At 53.6% G+C, this 17,506-nt stretch overlaps 1 protein-coding gene across 2 annotated transcripts in view; it reads left to right on the forward strand.

Annotated features, from left to right (window-relative positions):
* Positions 1–17,506, forward strand: part of COL11A2 (collagen type XI alpha 2 chain) — a 29,123-nt gene that overhangs the window by 1,820 nt on the left and 9,797 nt on the right. The window contains exons 3-39 of one of the 2 annotated variants that reach the window (XM_044255458.1): positions 1,381–1,530; positions 1,667–1,877; positions 2,315–2,477; positions 3,927–4,118; positions 4,982–5,059; positions 5,705–5,767; positions 6,433–6,612; positions 8,722–8,781; positions 8,883–8,924; positions 9,155–9,217; positions 9,569–9,643; positions 10,113–10,199; positions 10,656–10,712; positions 11,077–11,130; positions 11,218–11,271; positions 11,366–11,419; positions 11,607–11,660; positions 11,863–11,916; positions 11,999–12,043; positions 12,163–12,216; positions 12,649–12,693; positions 12,869–12,922; positions 13,118–13,162; positions 13,303–13,356; positions 13,601–13,645; positions 13,881–13,934; positions 14,060–14,104; positions 14,318–14,371; positions 14,703–14,810; positions 15,794–15,847; positions 16,154–16,207; positions 16,305–16,349; positions 16,434–16,487; positions 16,614–16,658; positions 16,799–16,852; positions 16,946–16,999; positions 17,211–17,264. In XM_044255458.1, the coding sequence (XP_044111393.1) occupies positions 1,381–1,530; positions 1,667–1,877; positions 2,315–2,477; positions 3,927–4,118; positions 4,982–5,059; positions 5,705–5,767; positions 6,433–6,612; positions 8,722–8,781; positions 8,883–8,924; positions 9,155–9,217; positions 9,569–9,643; positions 10,113–10,199; positions 10,656–10,712; positions 11,077–11,130; positions 11,218–11,271; positions 11,366–11,419; positions 11,607–11,660; positions 11,863–11,916; positions 11,999–12,043; positions 12,163–12,216; positions 12,649–12,693; positions 12,869–12,922; positions 13,118–13,162; positions 13,303–13,356; positions 13,601–13,645; positions 13,881–13,934; positions 14,060–14,104; positions 14,318–14,371; positions 14,703–14,810; positions 15,794–15,847; positions 16,154–16,207; positions 16,305–16,349; positions 16,434–16,487; positions 16,614–16,658; positions 16,799–16,852; positions 16,946–16,999; positions 17,211–17,264 (2,708 nt within the window). Of the gene's footprint in view, positions 1–1,380; positions 1,531–1,666; positions 1,878–2,314; positions 2,478–3,926; positions 4,119–4,981; positions 5,060–5,704; positions 5,768–6,432; positions 6,613–8,721; positions 8,782–8,882; positions 8,925–9,154; positions 9,218–9,568; positions 9,644–10,112; positions 10,200–10,655; positions 10,713–11,076; positions 11,131–11,217; positions 11,272–11,365; positions 11,420–11,606; positions 11,661–11,862; positions 11,917–11,998; positions 12,044–12,162; positions 12,217–12,648; positions 12,694–12,868; positions 12,923–13,117; positions 13,163–13,302; positions 13,357–13,600; positions 13,646–13,880; positions 13,935–14,059; positions 14,105–14,317; positions 14,372–14,702; positions 14,811–15,793; positions 15,848–16,153; positions 16,208–16,304; positions 16,350–16,433; positions 16,488–16,613; positions 16,659–16,798; positions 16,853–16,945; positions 17,000–17,210; positions 17,265–17,506 lie in introns of those variants that run through there. The other variant, XM_044255466.1, reaches the window with a different exon arrangement.

Raw genomic sequence — 17,506 nt, forward strand, 5'->3', positions numbered from 1 at the left:
AACTATTCTCCTGTGGGGTTTGGTGAAAGGTGGGGGGCCTCAGAGGTCTCCTTGGCCTGGGGTCTCTGTGAGTCTCTGTGTCTCTGTCTCACTCACCCTTCCTCTCTCAAAGCGGCCCTTGTGTGTTGGTGTTTGCGGAGCTGCCACACTCAGGGGCCAGGCTCAGGCGAGGGGGGGGTGGTGAAGGGGAGGGCAAGGCCGTGGTTTCCCGGCTCCTGGACTCAAAGGGCCTTTTCTCTGCCTGTCCGCCCCACCTCACCCACCCCACCCAGCTCTGCTCTCCTGATCGCTATGGCCCCTGCCCTGCCCCATGCTTCTATGAAAATTTTGCTGGACTTTCTTTGGGATTTTTCCAATCTGGAACTGATGGCATGAGGAGTGTGTGTACCGGGGAGCAAGTGAAGGAAAGGTGACCTTTGTCTTCCAGGGAGTTTGAGTCTGAGGAAGCTGAATTCTAGGTGGATAGAGGGGATGGCCTGGGTCTCAAATCTTTGGATCCGAGAGATGGGGGTAGTGGGGCAGGGTTGAAGTTCCAGGTGCGGGGAGCTTGCCCGGGTTTTGGGCAGGGACTCTGATGGGATCAACAGATGTGTGGCTCTGGGCCCTGGCCCTGCTCCGCTCCTCATGGCAGCTCTCCCCCCCACCCCTCCCGGCTTCACAGCCCATCTCCTGAGCCAGGGGCACAGGTTCCTAGGGTGGCTCTTTCTGCTATCTCCATCCTCAGCATGGTCAGAGTTGTCCCCACCTCCCCAAACGCAGGCACTGAAGCAGCTTGGAGCCCCATCCCCATAGATCTGCCTCTCTGCTCCCTCCCAAGTGCCCCCCCTCACCCCGGCCCGCACCTCCTGTGCCCAGAATGATCGATTGCCCAGATGTTGTTTGTGCTGGAGATACGGGAAAGAGGCCAGAGATCCAGAGACCCAGAGATATGGAAAGGGAGTGAGAGAGGGACAAATAAGGGGGAGAAAAAAACATAGAAGGAGCGGGAGGGAGGTGGAAGAAGACAGAAGAGACAGGGAGACAGGAAGATCAACAGATGTAGAGAAAGGAAGAGTGAGAGAGACAGAGAAGGGGAAATGGTGGAGAGTGGAGAGAGATCCGTAGGTTGAAAGACAGAGATCAGGAGAGACTGAGCAAGACACCCTGGGAGCAAGAGGGGCAGGGTTACGTGGAGCTGAACACAGGGCCAGTGCTGCCCTCTTCCTGGTGATTCTGGTTTCCCATCTGTTCAGGGTCTATTTGGGGGCAGGTAAGGGAGGAGTGACCTTTGTCTTCAGAGAGCTTGAGCTGCAGGAAGCTGAGTTCCAGACCCCAAATGCCCCCATATCTTGGCCCTCCTGAAGGTGTGTCCCTTCTCCTGATCCTCATGGACTCTCCCAGGTACACCGCCTGTGGATGTGCTCCGGGCCCTGAGGTTCCCCTCCCTTCCTGATGGCGTCCGGAGGGCAAGAGGCATCTGTCCAGCTGATGTGGCCTACCGAGTATCCCGTCCTGCCCAGCTCAGTGCACCCACCCGCCAGCTCTTCCCAGGTATGGGTGACATGCTGGAGTAGGGAGAGCTGGGGGAGGCCATGGGGCGGGGTCTAGAGTCAGACACCGTAAGGAAAAGGTTTTATGGTTCTTTTTGCCTCTCATTCCACCTGGTTGTGTCTCTCTCGCGTACCAGGAGGTTTTCCCAAAGATTTCTCATTGCTGACTGCTGTCCGGACCCGCCCTGGCCTCCAGGCTCCCCTCCTGACTCTCTACAGTGCCCAGGGTGTCCAACAGCTGGGCCTGGAGCTTGGCCGACCATTCCGCTTCCTGTATGAGGATCAGACTGGACGGCCTCGACCCCCAGCTCAGCCAGTCTTCAGAGGCCTCAGCCTAGCAGATGGCAAGTAAGTCACTTTGCTCCTCTGGTCTGCCTGGACTGTCCCTTCAGGACATCTCCTTGGAACACTGACCCCAGAACCCCCACTCCCTGAACTAGGAACCCCAACTGACCCTTTTGGCCTCACCTCACCTACCTATTGCCCAAACTTCCTACACTTCTGGCCCAGGGTTTGGGCTTTAGTGTTTAAATCCTTGTACGTAGTACTAGTCTATGCCTTGGGCAAGTGAACTTTTTAAAGCCTCAGTTTCTATGGCTATAAGGATGATAGAATCATCACAATCAAATGAGGAAAGTATTGCCTGGTACCTGGTGCATTGTAAACAGTCAGTAAATAGCCACTTGGATTACTGCTACTATTATCATTGGCTCCAACCTTTCCATCAGCCCTGTTGACTTGACCCTCAGTCAATCACTTGACCCACTCCCCCCGCCCATGACCAGGTGGCACCGTGTGGCTGTGGCTGTGAAGGGCCAGTCTGTCACCCTCATAGTTGACTGCAAGAAGCGGGTCACCCGGCCTCTCCCCCGAAGTGCTCGCCCACTGTTGGACACTCATGGAGTGATTATCTTTGGTGCCCGCATCCTGGATGAAGAAGTGTTTGAGGTAAGCAGAACATAGAGAACAGAGTGATTGCTTGTCCCATATCTTGTGCCCATTGCCCTTCTGGCCCTAGTACTCCATCTTCTTAGAGCCTAGCCCTTCATTCGAGCCCTCATGAATCTCTATTTGCATTTCCTATCCCTGGGGCTAATTTTCTCTGTTGAAGAATTAGGTGCCCACTTATATGGCAGGACAGCTGCCTTTATCAGTTTTCATGAGTCTACCTATCTGTTCATCCCTTCAACCAGTCTCTTTATCTACACCCACCCATTCATATCCTCATCTAACATCCACCCATCCATTTACGTACTCACTCACCGATCAAGCATTCAGATTTGTATCCATTCCTTGCCCATCTTCTCTGCTCAGCCACTTTTTTCTTCACTCATCCATCAATCTATCATCTTTAACCCATCCATTTATTCACTCATCCCACCCAGCCCATCTACCCATGCATATGAGGTGTACATATGCATGTACTCGTCCATACCCTCACTCACCCACCTATCTCCTCACCCACTCACTCTCCATCCTACCATTCATTCATTCACATATTTTACTTCCATTCATCTCTCTGCCTACCAGTTTCTTTCCTCTACTCCATATCTCCATTTATCTACCTACCAATGCTCCCATCCATTCGTTCACCATCCACCAACCCTCCCATTCAATCAGTCATGCATTTGAGCCCCATTCATTCACCTACTGACCTATCCATCCATCCGTCCATCCATCCATCCAACCATCCACCCACGCAACCAGTCCATATTCTTTGAACACCTGCTGTCCCAGTGTCAAGGAGAACATGGAAGAGTAATATAAGGTCTCCATTATTCTCAGGAGCTCCCAGTTCCTCTTTGAAGATGAGACAATAACCCCAAACAATAATGCAAGGCAGGGTATGCAAAGAATCATGTGTGGGCTCAAACAAATGTCATTGGAATTCAAAAGTGTCTTCCCTCTCCCCCATTTTTAGAGGTCCTGAGAATTCTAATCATTACTTTTATTGGAAAGTCAAAGAAACTAAGACTTGGCCACTGTTTCCAGAAGACTTTGTGGAAAGGTTCATGCATTACCACAAAGGGGAGGGGGTGGACAAACAGTGTTGGATTTAGAATTGGAATGTATGAATTCCCTGAGTCTACAATTACAAGTGACCTTGAGCCAGTCATTGCCACATTGAGCTTTCCTGAATGGAATATTTGAACAATAGGCATAAATAGCCTTGTTCTACTGATTTTCCAGTTGTGGTGAAGGTCCAGTGAGATTATGGATGAGAAGGTCCTTTGAAAGTTGAAAAGGGCTGTGTACATGGGAGGGCAGATAATGACCTTCTCCCATTATGTCCTTTTACTTAGTTTTGGCTCTTACCCTGCATCCCAGACTCGATCCTCTGTCTCCGAAACTCTCTCTGCCTCCCTCCCTTGAAGTTCATCCTCCATGTCTTTGCAGGGTGACATCCAGGAGCTTGTCATTGCCCCAGGGGTGCAAGCTGCCTACGAGTCCTGTGAACAGAAGGAGCTGGAGTGTGAAGGAGCTTGGAGGGAGAGACCTCAGAAACAACAGTCTCACAGGGCCCAGAGATCTCCAAAACAGCAGCCATCAAGACTTCATAGGCCACAAAACCAGGAACCTCAGCGACAGGTGAGGGAGCTGGGTGAACCCCAAACCACAGCACACTCCAGGGAAGGGAAGTACCCAGACACCTCCCCAGGGGAATTCCCCCAATGTTCCAGAGCTCCCCATCCTGTTTTGGGCTTCTGTCCCCCCTCCACTAGAGCCACTCTAACCATGCCTCCCTCTCCCAACCATCACTCCCTCTTCCCAGTCCTCATTCATCAACCTTTTTATTTTCAATTAAAAATAAAAAGAGTCATTATGAAAGACTTCATGGCTGGGAGCTGTGTCCCCTGCTCATGTCTCCTTTCCTCCACCAGTCTTCCTGGAACTGTGTCCTTGGGTTTCACATCCCTTCCTTGAATTAAGAGATTGGGGGGCAGTGTGTGTGTGGGATAAGATGCGGGGACAGAGGATGGGCAAGCAGAGTAGGGGAGAGACAGAACCAGGGAGAAAAGTTGAGACAGTAAGACCTAGGAGGAGAAATGGGGAGGAGCAGGAGATAGAGAAAATCCCAGAAGAGTGCTGGGTCTATGGAATTCTGTGTTGGGCCCCAGTCTCTGTCCCCCTGCATGTGGAGGTGCAGAATAAAGGCCTGGGTGGTGGCAAGGGGAGGGAGGGAAAGGAGACAATGGATTGGGTGGCATCCAGATAGTTAAGGTGAGATATGATCTGGGGTCAGTGGTCTGAAGGTTGGAGGGTCAATCTCTTAATCATGTCTACTTCTGTCTCACATGTGGGACCCGCGGCCCCACCTCTCCCCAACCTCTCCTTTTATCCCTAACTCCTACCCCATTTCCAAACCCCCACACCACCCCCTCCTCTCCCTCTACTCACTCTTATACCCATCCCTCTTCCTACCGTTCCCATTGCCCCTTCCCGAACCCCAGCCCACTGAGTCTTTCTACTATGACTACGAGACCCCTTATTACGATGTGATGACTGCAGGGACGACCCCTGATTATCAGGTAAACTTGAGGGACCCCTTTATTTCTTCCCTTCCTCCCACCACCCCTGGAAACATCTCCTAGGGCACCTTCCTCCCCTCTTAACATTTGGGGAGAGACATCATTTATTTAGATTATGGGAGTGTCCTCACTGCTCCCTCCCATGTCTCTCTGCTACAGAGACCACCGAGCCCCAGCCGCAGGGCTCCCCCTCCCCCCAGGGGGCATCGGACCCCTCCCAGAAAGCCTACCCCACCTGCCAAGAGGTCAGCAGCCCGGCAGGCGCCCCCCTCACCAGGCCGGAGGCCTTCTCGAATTGGAGGTTCCGGCCCAGCGCGGGGCCTGCCTCCCCCGTTCAGACGCCCAGCTCGGCGGGCAGCTCCCCCCACTGCCCGGGCCCCCCCCAGGACCAGAGGAAGCGGTTACCGGCAGGTAGAGCTGGGGCATCCAGATCTGTGCTCCCAAACCTCTATGGCCTCGGAGATTTACTCTCCCCAAACTGTCCCCCCCTCCAAAGGGGCTGCAAGATCTGAGATTACCCCCACCGCCCCAGTACAGACACTGCCCACAGCGGGGGACAAGGTGCTGCTTTGCGTCCCCTCCTGCTAACCTCTCTTCTTCCTTTCCACCCCATATTACTCTTCTCCCCCTTCTCCTTGGGGTTAGGACCCCACCCCAGGTGAAGAGGAAGGAATACTGGAATCGAGCCCCTTGCCACCCCCTGAGGAGGTAACTCCATCCCCCACCCTCACGCCAGCTGGGGGCAGTGGGCATCTGTGACCCACTCCCCTTTCCCACGTCATCTTGGTGAATCAACTCTTCCTCTGGCCGGAGGGCTCTTTGTCATATCCATTTGTGGTCTTCCAGTCACTCCAGACCTATGGGCCTGCTTATCTTTCTAAGCACAGCCATTTTTTTTCAGGGTCCATGTCTCCTTCCATTAGTCTTTGATTCTGGAACAACCTCTTCCCCATGTTGGTGTCTAAAGGTTTTCATCGTATTTCTGTTCCCAGGAGTCTTCTGTCCAATCTTGTCACTTTTTCTGTTCTGTTTTTATATCCTTTTCTTTGATTATTCTCTGGACTCCTTTGTCTACCATTATCTCCACAGACTGTCTACTCTGTGTCCAGCCCTCCGGCCACTCTTCTTCCTTCTTGTAATTCATTTTTTCTTCCCACCAGGCCCATTTTGGGGGCATCCCTCCTCATTTGGGGCCTTTGATGGCCCTCCCCTTTCTATACAACCACTTCCCTTGCTTTCTTTGGGAGAAAAAATCCAGTCCCAGTTACCCTCAGAATTCTTTGGGCCAGACCCCACACCCTTCGGGTCCAGGGAAAACCTCCTCTCAGCCCTAATGCCCCCATCTACCCCTCTCCCTCCCCATCTCCGGGAAGGAGCAGACAGATCTCCAGGTCCCCTCCACAGCCGACAGGTTCCTGACAGAGGAATATGGGGAGGGTGGCACAGACCCCCCAGCAGGGCCCTACGATTACACCTATGGCTATGGGGACGATTATCGTGAGGAGACGGAACTTGGCCCTGCCCTGTCTGCGGAGACAGCCCCCTCGGGAGCCGTAAGTGAAAGGAGCTCCTCTTCCGTTCTTGACCTGCAGTGGGAGCTGGAAGAATTGCTTCCTGTTGTTTCTGATTATTGTCTATTGGCTGCAAGCTATCTCCCATTGATGAGTCACCTTTTCCTGTTCACATAAGATGTATATGTTGCTTGAAAGGATGACTTTCTGCTTTCCCCTGCCAAATATCTTGCCCTGTGACAACTCATGGATCCGTCTGTCCAGGGCAGTTGGGATTTTTTTTTTTTCCTTTTTTAATCCTATAACCACTTCCTATCTTTCTTGGCCACTTTCTGTCTCAATCAAGTTGTATTTCATAAAGCTTTTGGCCAATAATCCCCTATTTTTTGTCCATTGTCAGTCTGTCTCAATCATTTCTTCTTGGTAAAAACAATTTCCTATCCATGTTGCTGCCAAATGATCTAACTTCCTATGTCATATTTTCTAACCTACGGGTCACTCCTGTCTATCCTTTCCTGTCTTCCTTGGCCATGGCATCCATCCATGACTGTGACAGTTTGTACTGAAAGGAAGTTATTTATGTATTGGCTTTAGTTTTTCATGCTGTCTTGTAACACTTTCCTTTGCTAATAAGCCACTTCCTGTGTGTCTCAGGTCATCCAAATAATGAAGTTTCCACTGTGGGCCTAGATATTTATCATGGCTACTTCCTGTGTGTACTAGCCTTGATGTCTGTGTTTTCTGGAAGAATTACCTTTTGTTGTCATAATCCCCTTTCCAGGAGTCACTTTTTGTCTGTTTTGTGAACAACTTCTTTCTCTTGGTCATGGTAGCCATGTTGTTGTTGAAGGTCCACTTCCTGAATCTTCTTTTCTTGGCTGCTTCCTGTCTGTCCAACCACTTCCTGTTTGTCCAGTTCATTTTCTAGCCATCTTGGCCATCTTTAATTTTTCTTGGCCCTGGCATCATTCTTGCTTCCAAGTGTTTGTCCCTTTGAAATGTCTCCCTTAATTGTTTCCCATGTCTTCAACCACTCCCTCTCAGCTGGGAAATTTCCTGTTTATTCCACTCATCTTTTGCTTGCCTTGCAATTAGAGCTGCCTCCTCTACCCTGCTGCCTTGTCCCACACTTTCCTTCTCTAATACTGCCACCCTTGACCTTATGCTGCCTTTCCCTTTTGCTGCTTTCTGGAAATTTGGGGTTGATATGGGATATGGGAGAGTTTGAAAATTCATCATTGCTGTTTGGTCAGGATGGAGGCGGAGGGGTGGATTCTGAAGGTCTTTGTTGGGAGAGTTGGGGAGGTGGAGAATGATTTCCATTCTTCCCATCCATATCTTGGTTCTGGCCTCAGTGTTGAGGGTGGGCATCTGAGAAGTGTGGAAAAGAAGGAACTGGTGGGCTTGGAGTATAAATGAGGGCCAGAGGAGGGATGTAGTGTCCTTGCTGGGAGAGGGACTGGGGTTCTGCTCAGGGGCTTGAGTGATAGCCCAAGAGCCGTATCTTTCCAAAAACCAGTTATGAGGTCTGACTGCCTTCCAATTGTACTTAGAGTATGGGTGTTTAACCTCTGTAGAGTTTTTAACTTGTGAACCCTTTGAAATTCTAAGAAAATTTATGTGCATAAGGGCATATACTTTCTCTTTCCCAGAAAAGACTTCTTAGATTATGTCAGACTGTCATATGGATCCATGCTCTCCTTCAAACCCCGATAAAAAGCAATGTACAATCTTAGAGAGATGCTTACTTGGTAGATTGCAGTAAGGGTGAGGTAGCTGATAGTTTCTTAAAGTTCTAAAGATTCCTGGAGTCAAAGGGAGCTTGCAGAATAGGGCACGGTCTTCCAGAAGAAGATTTGGGAAGTCTAAGGATGTGGTTTGGAATTCCGGGAAGTGTGTGAAGATCTTCCTGAAAGAGGTCGTCAGGGAAATGAGGAAGTTTGTTTGCTAAGATGGAGCTGGGAATTGGAGGTGGAGAGCTCTGAGGTCTCCTTGGAAGACCTAGGAGGTCTGTGAAGAGACAGTCACATAGGGTTGGGGAGGTCTCCAGAGGATCTGAGAGTGAAGGAAGGTGGGAGTTGGGATGGGAATAGTCCTGGTGTCCTGGCTGCTCATAGGCCCCACTGGGGGTTACATGTGTGTCTTCTTCAGGCTGCCCGTGGACCCCGGGGGCTAAAGGGAGAGAAGGGGGAGCCTGCGGTGCTGGAACCTGTAAGTCACTGTTGGTCACTGAGCTGAAGGCAGGGGGAAGAAGAAAAGAAGGTAGGGGTGCTAGCACTGTAGCCTCTGACTTCTGACCTTTGGTTCTACAGGGTATGCTAGTAGAGGGGCCTCCTGGCCCAGAAGGCCCTGCGGTAAGTGTAGCTGTGACCCATTAGCCTCCATTCTTTTCTCAGAGACCCTTCTTACACATTCACCTATGTCTTCCCCACATATGCCCAGGCCTCCTTCTCAGAACTCTGGAGAATCCTTCCAAAGCTTCCCAGATTTTCAAATCTCTTTTATAGAGTCCACTCCTCAGTCACATACCCCTCTTCTATCTGAATGCCCATACCTGATGACCCACACCTTTTTTGTTCCTCAGGGGTTGATTGGTCCCCCTGGCATCCAGGGCAACCCAGGCCCAGTTGGAGACCCTGGTGAGAGGGTAAGGGAGTAGTGTGTGCGTGCGTGCATGTGTGTATGTGTGTGCAGAGGACTGCAGAGGAGCCTCTAGTACCCAACAGGGGTACAGGGGTGCCAAGCTAAGTAATTCCTCATTAAATGGCTGATTAATGAACAAGGGGTTGGTGTGCTCCCCAACACCCAGAAGAGAGGACAGGTTCTGATTGGGGAGGGGTGTAATCTGGTATCTCACCCTTATTTTTCTGTATGAGGGAAGGACAGTTCAGGAAAGATATAGGGAAGTTTATATTTATTCTATAGAGGGTTTCACACTGATGCCAAGACCCTAACATTCCCTAACTGTCCACCTATCCTCATTTTCTCCCTATTCTAGGGCCCCCCTGGCCGAGCAGGGCTCCCTGGATCGGATGGGGCCCCTGGCCCTCCCGGGACATCTCTCATGCTTCCAGTGAGTTGTCTTCTGGGCTTTGGAATGGGAGGGGCAGGGGAAACTGTTCTGTTACCAATAACCAGAAGACCAGGAAAGCTAAGGAGGAGTCTTGAAAAACCATCAACACAGAGATTGATCTTTGAGGTGAATGGACTAGGGCCTCATTAAAGGACCCAGAACCAAACATGGATTGTCTAGAACTTGGCAGAAAATCCACATTGCGGGGACTCTGGAAACAAAGGAGAGTTTTTCTGGAGGAAGAAGACAGAGAGTGGGGCAGGGGGCAGGGAGACAGAAGTAGAGTTTCTGAAAACCTATACTTGATTATCTGAAAACCTCCCATGGGAGACACTGGAGGAGGGCATGGGGTAGGGGGTGTCTTTGCACCTTGGAAAAGGGGAGAAGTGCGGGGTGAAGCCTTTGACTGGGAGGGTTACATGAGCTTCCTGGAAGAGAATATAGACCTTTCTTTCTCTCTACCCCTCAGTTCCGGTTTGGCAGTGGTGGGGGTGACAAGGGCCCTGTGGTGGCAGCCCAGGAGGCTCAGGCCCAGGCGATTCTGCAGCAGGCACGGGTATGTAAGGCTGGAGGGGATGTTGGTGAAGGGATGGGTATGGAGGGCAAGTGGACTTTAGTAGGAGTTGGAAGGGTAGGTTGGAATAAATGTGGGGCAGGTAAGGTCTGGTTGGTTTGGGGCTGAAAGGGAGGTAGGTTGGGGAGAATACAAGGCAATGGAATGAGAATTGAGAGTGGAAAGCTGAGGGGCACCTGGGTGGCTCAGTGCGTTAAGCCTCTGCCTTTAAAGGCTCAGGTTATGGTCTCAGGGCTCTCTGCTCAGCAGGGCGCCTGCTTCCCCCTGCCTCCACCCTCTGCCTGCCTCTCTGTCTACTTGTGATCTCTCTGTCAAATAAACAGTAAAATCTTAAAAAAAAAAAAAAAAGAGTGGAAAGCTGAATTTGGAGCGTGTGCTGGGGTTGGGAGTTCTCCTGATGCCTCTTCCTCAGCTCTGCCGTGTCCCTTGCTCCCCTAGCTGGCGCTCCGGGGACCTCCTGGCCCCATGGGATACACAGGCCGCCCTGGACCCTTGGTGAGTTTGTTTGATATTGGGGTAGAGAGTTCTTTATTTGTGTATGTGGGTATGGATAATTCTGGAAAGGGACCAAGTTAAAAGTTATTTTGTGGGGCGCCTGGGTGGCTCGGTTGGTGGCTCAGTTTGGCTCAGGTCATGATCCCAGAGTTCTGGGATCGAGTCCCGCATCAGGCTCCCGGTTCCACGGGGAGTCTGCTTCTCCCTCTGACCTTCTCCTCACTCATGCTCTCTCTCACTATCTCTCTCTCAAATAAATAAATAAAATCTTTTAAAAAAAGTTATTTTGCTACTTTTGGGGAGTGCTTTGAAGTCATTGTTGGGTGTGTCCTTCAACATAGCCGCTCTCTCTTCTCTGTCCCAGGGACAACCTGGGAGCCCTGGCCTGAAAGGAGAATCAGGAGACCTAGGACCTCAGGTGACAAGTCCCACCCATCTGATCCCCCTTCCAATGCCTCCCTTTCTGTCTGTGCTCTTTAACCCTGCCCTGACTCTCTCTCACCAGGGCCCCAGAGGACCTCAAGGTCTCACAGGCCCTCCTGGCAAGGCTGGGCGAAGGGTGAGTGGGAGTGTGGTGGGTGTAGGTGGGAGACAGGACTCAGAGTGTAGGGGATGATGCCTTTGTTTGCTCTGACACTTCCTTTGCACCCCAGGGCCGAGCAGGTGCTGATGGAGCCCGAGGGATGCCTGGAGAACCTGGAGTGAAGGTGACCGGCCTGGGTCCCTCTCTGATGCCTGTGACTTCCAGCCCCGTCTAAGCTCATTTGTTTTCTGGGGATGACCAAGTTCCCAAAGTTTCCCCATGAAGTGGCACCTCCCCACTCAGGACACAGGAGGGAGGGATGAGGAGGGAAAAGAGCTAGGACCTCACCTGGGCTGCCCCTCTTCCCCTAGGGTGACCGAGGTTTTGATGGACTCCCAGGGCTCCCTGGGGAGAAGGGACACCGGGTGAGTATATTGGGGTTAGTGCATTGTGATGAGGGTGTAGGCCTTCTGTGGAGGGGTGGGAGGGGTAGGGAGCACAAGGCAAGGGAAGGAGGCTGAGGGTCCCAGCAGGAGCTCAATGGATGAAACTGGTTGGTTAATTGAAGAGGGTCAGTGTCTGTGCTGGGGGCTCTGAGGCCCCTCTTACCTGGTCCCCATTTTCCAGGGTGATACTGGTGCCCAGGGCCTTCCTGGACCCCCTGGTGAGGATGGAGAGCGGGTAAGTATTGTGGCCAGGGCAGGGGGTCAGTATGGGAGAGGTGTGGAGGGTGAGGCTGTTTCATCATGTCCTCCTCCTCCAGGGAGATGATGGGGAGATTGGGCCTCGGGGACTGCCTGGAGAATCGGTGAGTGACTAGGGGCCTAGTGGTGGAGCTCTGGGGATGCCAAGGGAGGGATATGGATACAAAAGGCACACATTATTTCTTGCCCATGCATGTCATTTCTTCCCCTCACCTGATTGCAGGGACCTCGAGGTCTCCTTGGCCCTAAAGGCCCACCTGGTATTCCTGGGCCCCCGGTATGTGACTGTCCCTGACTTCTGACCCTGATGTCACCCCCTGACCCTTCCAACTCTCCACCCTTCCTAGCTGCCTCTCTCCCCCCACCTCTGGTTCCCCCTCCTTGGCCCCACCTCGCTCTGCTCCAGCCTTTAATCCCAGGTGCCCTTGCAGGGTCCTGTGGTACAGTCCACCAAAGGCTCTGAGCATAGCTTAAAAAAAAAATCTTCAAGAAAAACAAAACAAAACCCGCAAACCCACAGACCCATAGACCCACGCCCTGTGGATCTGGGCTGGCTATGTTTGCTTAGGTTTGGGATGGATTGGAGGTCTGACCAACATGAGGCTGCCCCGTCCCACCCTCTGGAATGGCCGGGCCTCCCAGAAACCACAGGTCCTTCCAAGGCCCAGGCCCCGCCTTCCAGCCTGCTCAAGGCCCTCTCATGTTTCAGGGAGTCCGAGGCATGGATGGTCCCCATGGTCCCAAAGGGAGCTTGGTGAGTAAAGGGCATGGAGAACCTTAGCCAAGGTCCTGTTTCCTTGGTGATCATTTTGACGCCCTGCCTGCTTCTGGTTCTTGTGCTCTGCTGTCCCAGCTAGGACTCAGCTCTCCGCCGTCAGTTTGTCCCATCAGCATCTTCTTTTGACCTCTGCCTGGTTGCTTGTTTCTAGGGACCCCAGGGAGAGCCAGGACCTCCTGGACAACAGGGCACTCCTGGAACCCAGGTGAGTTATCCTGTCCAGCCCCTCCCCATCTTTAACAAGGGCTTCCTGGGCTTCCACAGAGGGTCAGACCCTGGATGGAAATTAAGGGTCTCAAACTCCAGTGCTCATACTCCGAATGGGGATGCTGGCTACAGGAGAGAGCAGCCCACCCTGTGGGGCCCTGTGACTTCTCTCTCTCTCTCTCTCTCTGCATAGGGTCTCCCCGGGCCCCAGGGTGCCATTGGGCCTCATGGAGAGAAGGTAAGTGACTAAGTGATTGGGTGACAGGGGATGGGCTGGAGAGGTTGGTTGTAGGGAGAGCCTTCACTGTGTGGCTAGGACTTCAGCCACCATCTGATCTGATCCCTCTTGTGACCCTCTACCTCCTCCTCTCCCTGCAGGGTCCTCGAGGGAAACCAGGGCTCCCTGGCATGCCTGGCTCTGATGGGCCTCCGGTAAGTGGGTCCGCACCTCTTAATCCAAATTCCACTTGACCCTCCATCCCAGTGAATGTCCTCCAAGTGCATTTGGTAACTATCCACACGGTGTATCCCTCACTGGGAGGTCACTGGTGGTGACTGCCCCTGGTCAATTGGCTTCATTAGGGTCACAAGGGGAAGTGGGGTTAAAGAGGGGAAGGGAGGGGAGCAGAGAAGGTGACAGTGGCCAGTAGTCACATTCTCCTTCCCCTACCCCCAGGGTCACCCTGGAAAGGAAGGTCCTCCTGGAACCAAAGGAAATCAGGTGAGATCTTCCATACCTGCTTTCACCCAGAGGGAGTTTCCACCCAGACTCTGGGGCCCCAAAGTCCTTGGGTTTTCCCTGTCTTACCATTCATGTGGCTCTGAAATAGTCTCGGTCCCATGCTCTGTATCCCTATCCAGACTCCATTGTTCTCTGTACTGTTTCTTCCATACCCTGAGGCCTCCACAGTCACACACCAAGAGCCCTTTTTAGATACCTTTCTTTCTTCTTCCAGGGCCCATCTGGACCTCAGGGTCCCCTAGGATACCCAGGACCTCGAGGTGTCAAGGTAACGGACAACCAGGGTGGGAGATAAAGGACTGTGGTCAGGGGAGCCAGCTGGGGTCTCAGGAACTCGATCCTTCCACTCCAACCTCCGTCCCTGATCTGTCTCTGTCTGCCTTCTAATTCCAGGGTGTCGATGGAATTCGTGGTCTGAAGGGTCATAAGGGTGAAAAGGTGAGAGAGGCACCCCCAGCCTCCCAACATCTCCCCCCTGCCCCGCACCACCCCTTCTGCCCAGCTCTTGCCCCGCTTTTCTCCCTCCAGCCTGCGCTGTGCTCCTCTCCAGCTCCGAAATCCACCCTTCCGCCATGTTTTCCGAAATGCTCCATTTGACCTCCTGACCCCCTATCATCTCTGGGGATCTCCTCTCACCCCCATCTTTCTCAGGGCGAGGATGGCTTTCCCGGGTTCAAAGGGGACATGGGCGTGAAAGGTGACAGGGTGAGTAGAAACCCACACGTTGGCCCCCCAACCCAAAGTCCTGATGTTCCTCCATGTTGGAGCCCCCAGTCACCAGCCTATTTCCTGAAACCCCAGACTCCCCATCACCAGTGCTCTTCTCCCTTGGAGCCCGACCCTGGCAGGATGGCAACCTGCACAGTCTGCTTCCCACCAGCCTGATAGTCACAGTGTTCTCCCTGTCCCTGTGGGGCTCCCTGTCCTGCAGTAGTTTCTGGGACCCTACTCAGCCTCACTGGGGCCTACCTCTCCTTTTAGGGCCCAGCCCACACCACCAGTCCCTGACACTCACTTCTTTGACTGTCTTACCCAGGGAGAGGTTGGAGTTCCTGGTTCTAGGGGAGAAGATGGTCCCGAGGGGCCGAAGGGACGCACTGGACCCACTGGAGACCCTGGCCCCCCCGGGCTCATGGGCGAAAAGGTGACAGGGGACATGGAGGGGATGAGGGCCTGAACACTGGGATCAGGATGGGCTTGGTGGTGCCCACAGCTGGAGTCAATGAGTCATTTGAAGACCACGATACGTTAATTATGCTCCTCTCTGTAGAAGGCACCCCCTGGTCACTGACAGTTGGGGGTGAGGTGGGGATACATAAGAAGTCAAGGAAAAGTCCCTGTTGGGAGAATTTACATGGCATAGAGGAAGGGACAAGGCATGAGGCTGGCATAAGGAATGTAGGTACAAGGCAGAAGGAAAATGTGTCCAGACTTAGAGCAGCAGGAATTACAAGAAGGGAGAGTTAGCCAGTCAGAGGAGGTGACTTACAGAGCTAATCTCCATGCCCTCACCGAGGGCCAGCCCTGCGCCTGCTTGTCCTAAGCCCTGGGCTGCAGAGAGCGTTCATTGCAACAAGTAAAGATGCTTGTTTGTACCACAGCCGGTCATGGGCATGGCCTGCATTTGAGCCTAGGCAGGCCTGCCAGCTCCTAACCTCTGCTTCACCGCTGGCTGAGTGTGGCGGGCCCTGAAGCACCAGGAGGAAGGGGGTGCATGTCAGGAGGGCTTGGGGTGGTGCAGACACGGGTCAGGGGGCAGAGGCCATCCTGAATGTGGTGTGTGAACCTGCAAGGGGACTGGTCTCAGTGGTGCAGGGAGTATGTACTGGGAAAGGAGAGCTGAGTTTCGGGGGGTAGGCAGGAGTAGATCATGGAACTCCATGGAGCCGTGGGTTTAAAGGCGCAGAGGAGGCAGGATCCCAGCCCCAGAGCTGGGGAAAATCCACTCTCAGGAAGGATGGGGGACAAAAGCCAGGCAGCCTGCTGAGCAGGAGAGGAGGGGCTGGGGCCTGGAGGTTTGCTGGGGAGGCTTGTTAGGTGAGGGCTGGCTCCTGTCTCTGGGACTTGGGGTCTCCAGGGATAGTGTGGTGTCTGATTCCTTCCCAACTGCTCCCTATCTCTCCACAGGGCAAGCTGGGTGTTCCTGGTCTGCCTGGCTACCCTGGACGCCAGGGTCCCAAGGTGATATTATGCCCCATTTGTGCCCCTTCTCTTCTTCCCTTCTCTGACCACTGATTCTAGGAAGCTTAGACTGATAGTGGTGGGGGACCCTAGAGTGAACTTAGCTCAACCCCATTCTACAGATGAGGAAACAGAGGGCCAGGCAGCCACGGGGGCATGCTGGTGGTGTGTCCAAGGCCACCTAGTTCTTGGAAGAGCCCAGGCCTCCCACCCTGCTGCCTCCATCACCTCTCCTGACCCCCACTGGCTCTTCTAGGGCCTCTGTTTTCATGACGTCTCAATTTTTTCCTTCTCCATCCTCACCAGGGGTCCCTGGGATTTCCTGGTTTTCCTGGTGCCAGTGGAGAGAAGGGAGCCCGGGTAAGCTGGGGGAACGGAAGGGGTGCAGAGGGCAGGGCTGCCCTATGAGTGGGATCGCACCTCTGGTGATGTGTTCTTTCTGCTTCCTTCCCACCAGGGCCTTTCGGGGAAGTCAGGGCCTCGGGGAGAGCGGGGCCCCACGGTGAGTGCGGGGGGCAGACATGTGGCTCAAGATCCCAAGAGGTGCATTTGGGTTTTTCTGACAGCTCCCCTCCCCGCTCTTTAGGGTCCACGGGGTCAGCGGGGACCCCGAGGTGCCACGGGGAAGTCTGGCGCTAAGGTTAGTGGTCTTGGTAGGACTCCATCCACCATCTGCCCCTTAACCCAGCTCCTGGTTGACTCCTCTGACCTCCAGCAGAGCTAGAAGGCAGCGCCTCTTCCCCTCTGACTCTCTTCCCCCCTACAGGGAACATCAGGTGGTGATGGCCCCCATGGACCCCCCGGAGAAAGGGTGAGTATGGCTTGAGTCTCTTGTTCTCCAGTGCTCCCCAGGGAACCCGAGTGGAACCCTCGCCCTCTCTCCCTGGGTAGGGGGCCAGGGAATATGCACCCCCTGCCCATTCTCCTCATTCAACCTCGCTCTGTCTTTAGGGTCTCCCTGGACCTCAAGGCCCCAATGGATTTCCTGGCCCCAAAGGACCTCCGGTAAGTTGACCTCTGACCCACTTGGGTTCTGTGAATCCTTCTCCATCCTCCTTCCCAGCCCAGCGTTCACCTGATGGCCTGAACCCTTTCTAGGGTCCCCCTGGGAAGGACGGGCTGCCGGGACACCCAGGCCAGAGAGGGGAAGTGGTAAGTAATGCCCTTGGCTTCCCCAGACCTTCCAGGACTATCTGGTAGGCCCACCATGGAGATTCTTCTGGCAAAGGGATTGTCCTGGTGCTGCTCAGACCTGTGGCCAAGGACTCCGTGGTGACTCTGCCCTTCCTCCAGGAACCTGGGGTCCATCCCACAGTGTCTGTGCTTAACATGCCTTGACTGCTCTCTCCTCTTCCTCTCTCAGGGTTTCCAAGGGAAGACTGGCCCCCCTGGCCCTCCAGGGGTGGTGGGACCTCAGGTATGGCTGCCCCCTGAGGAGAGTGGAGCCCAGACCCTGAAGTTAGTTTGTCCGATCTTCTCCCTTTTCCCGATCACATGCCCCAGCCCCTTTGGAGCAGGATCCCGACTGGCCAGTTCTCATCTCGTGTCCCAAAGGGGCAGCTCCCCAGTGGGGACGCGGGGTGGTGCAGTTACCCCAGACTGGGGAACTATACTCCAGCGCAGTGGCCTAGGAGAGCCCCAGGAATTCCCCATAGCTTT

Source organism: Neovison vison, chromosome 1 (genome assembly GCF_020171115.1).
Source record: "Neovison vison isolate M4711 chromosome 1, ASM_NN_V1, whole genome shotgun sequence".
Lineage (NCBI taxonomy): Eukaryota > Metazoa > Chordata > Mammalia > Carnivora > Mustelidae > Neogale > Neogale vison.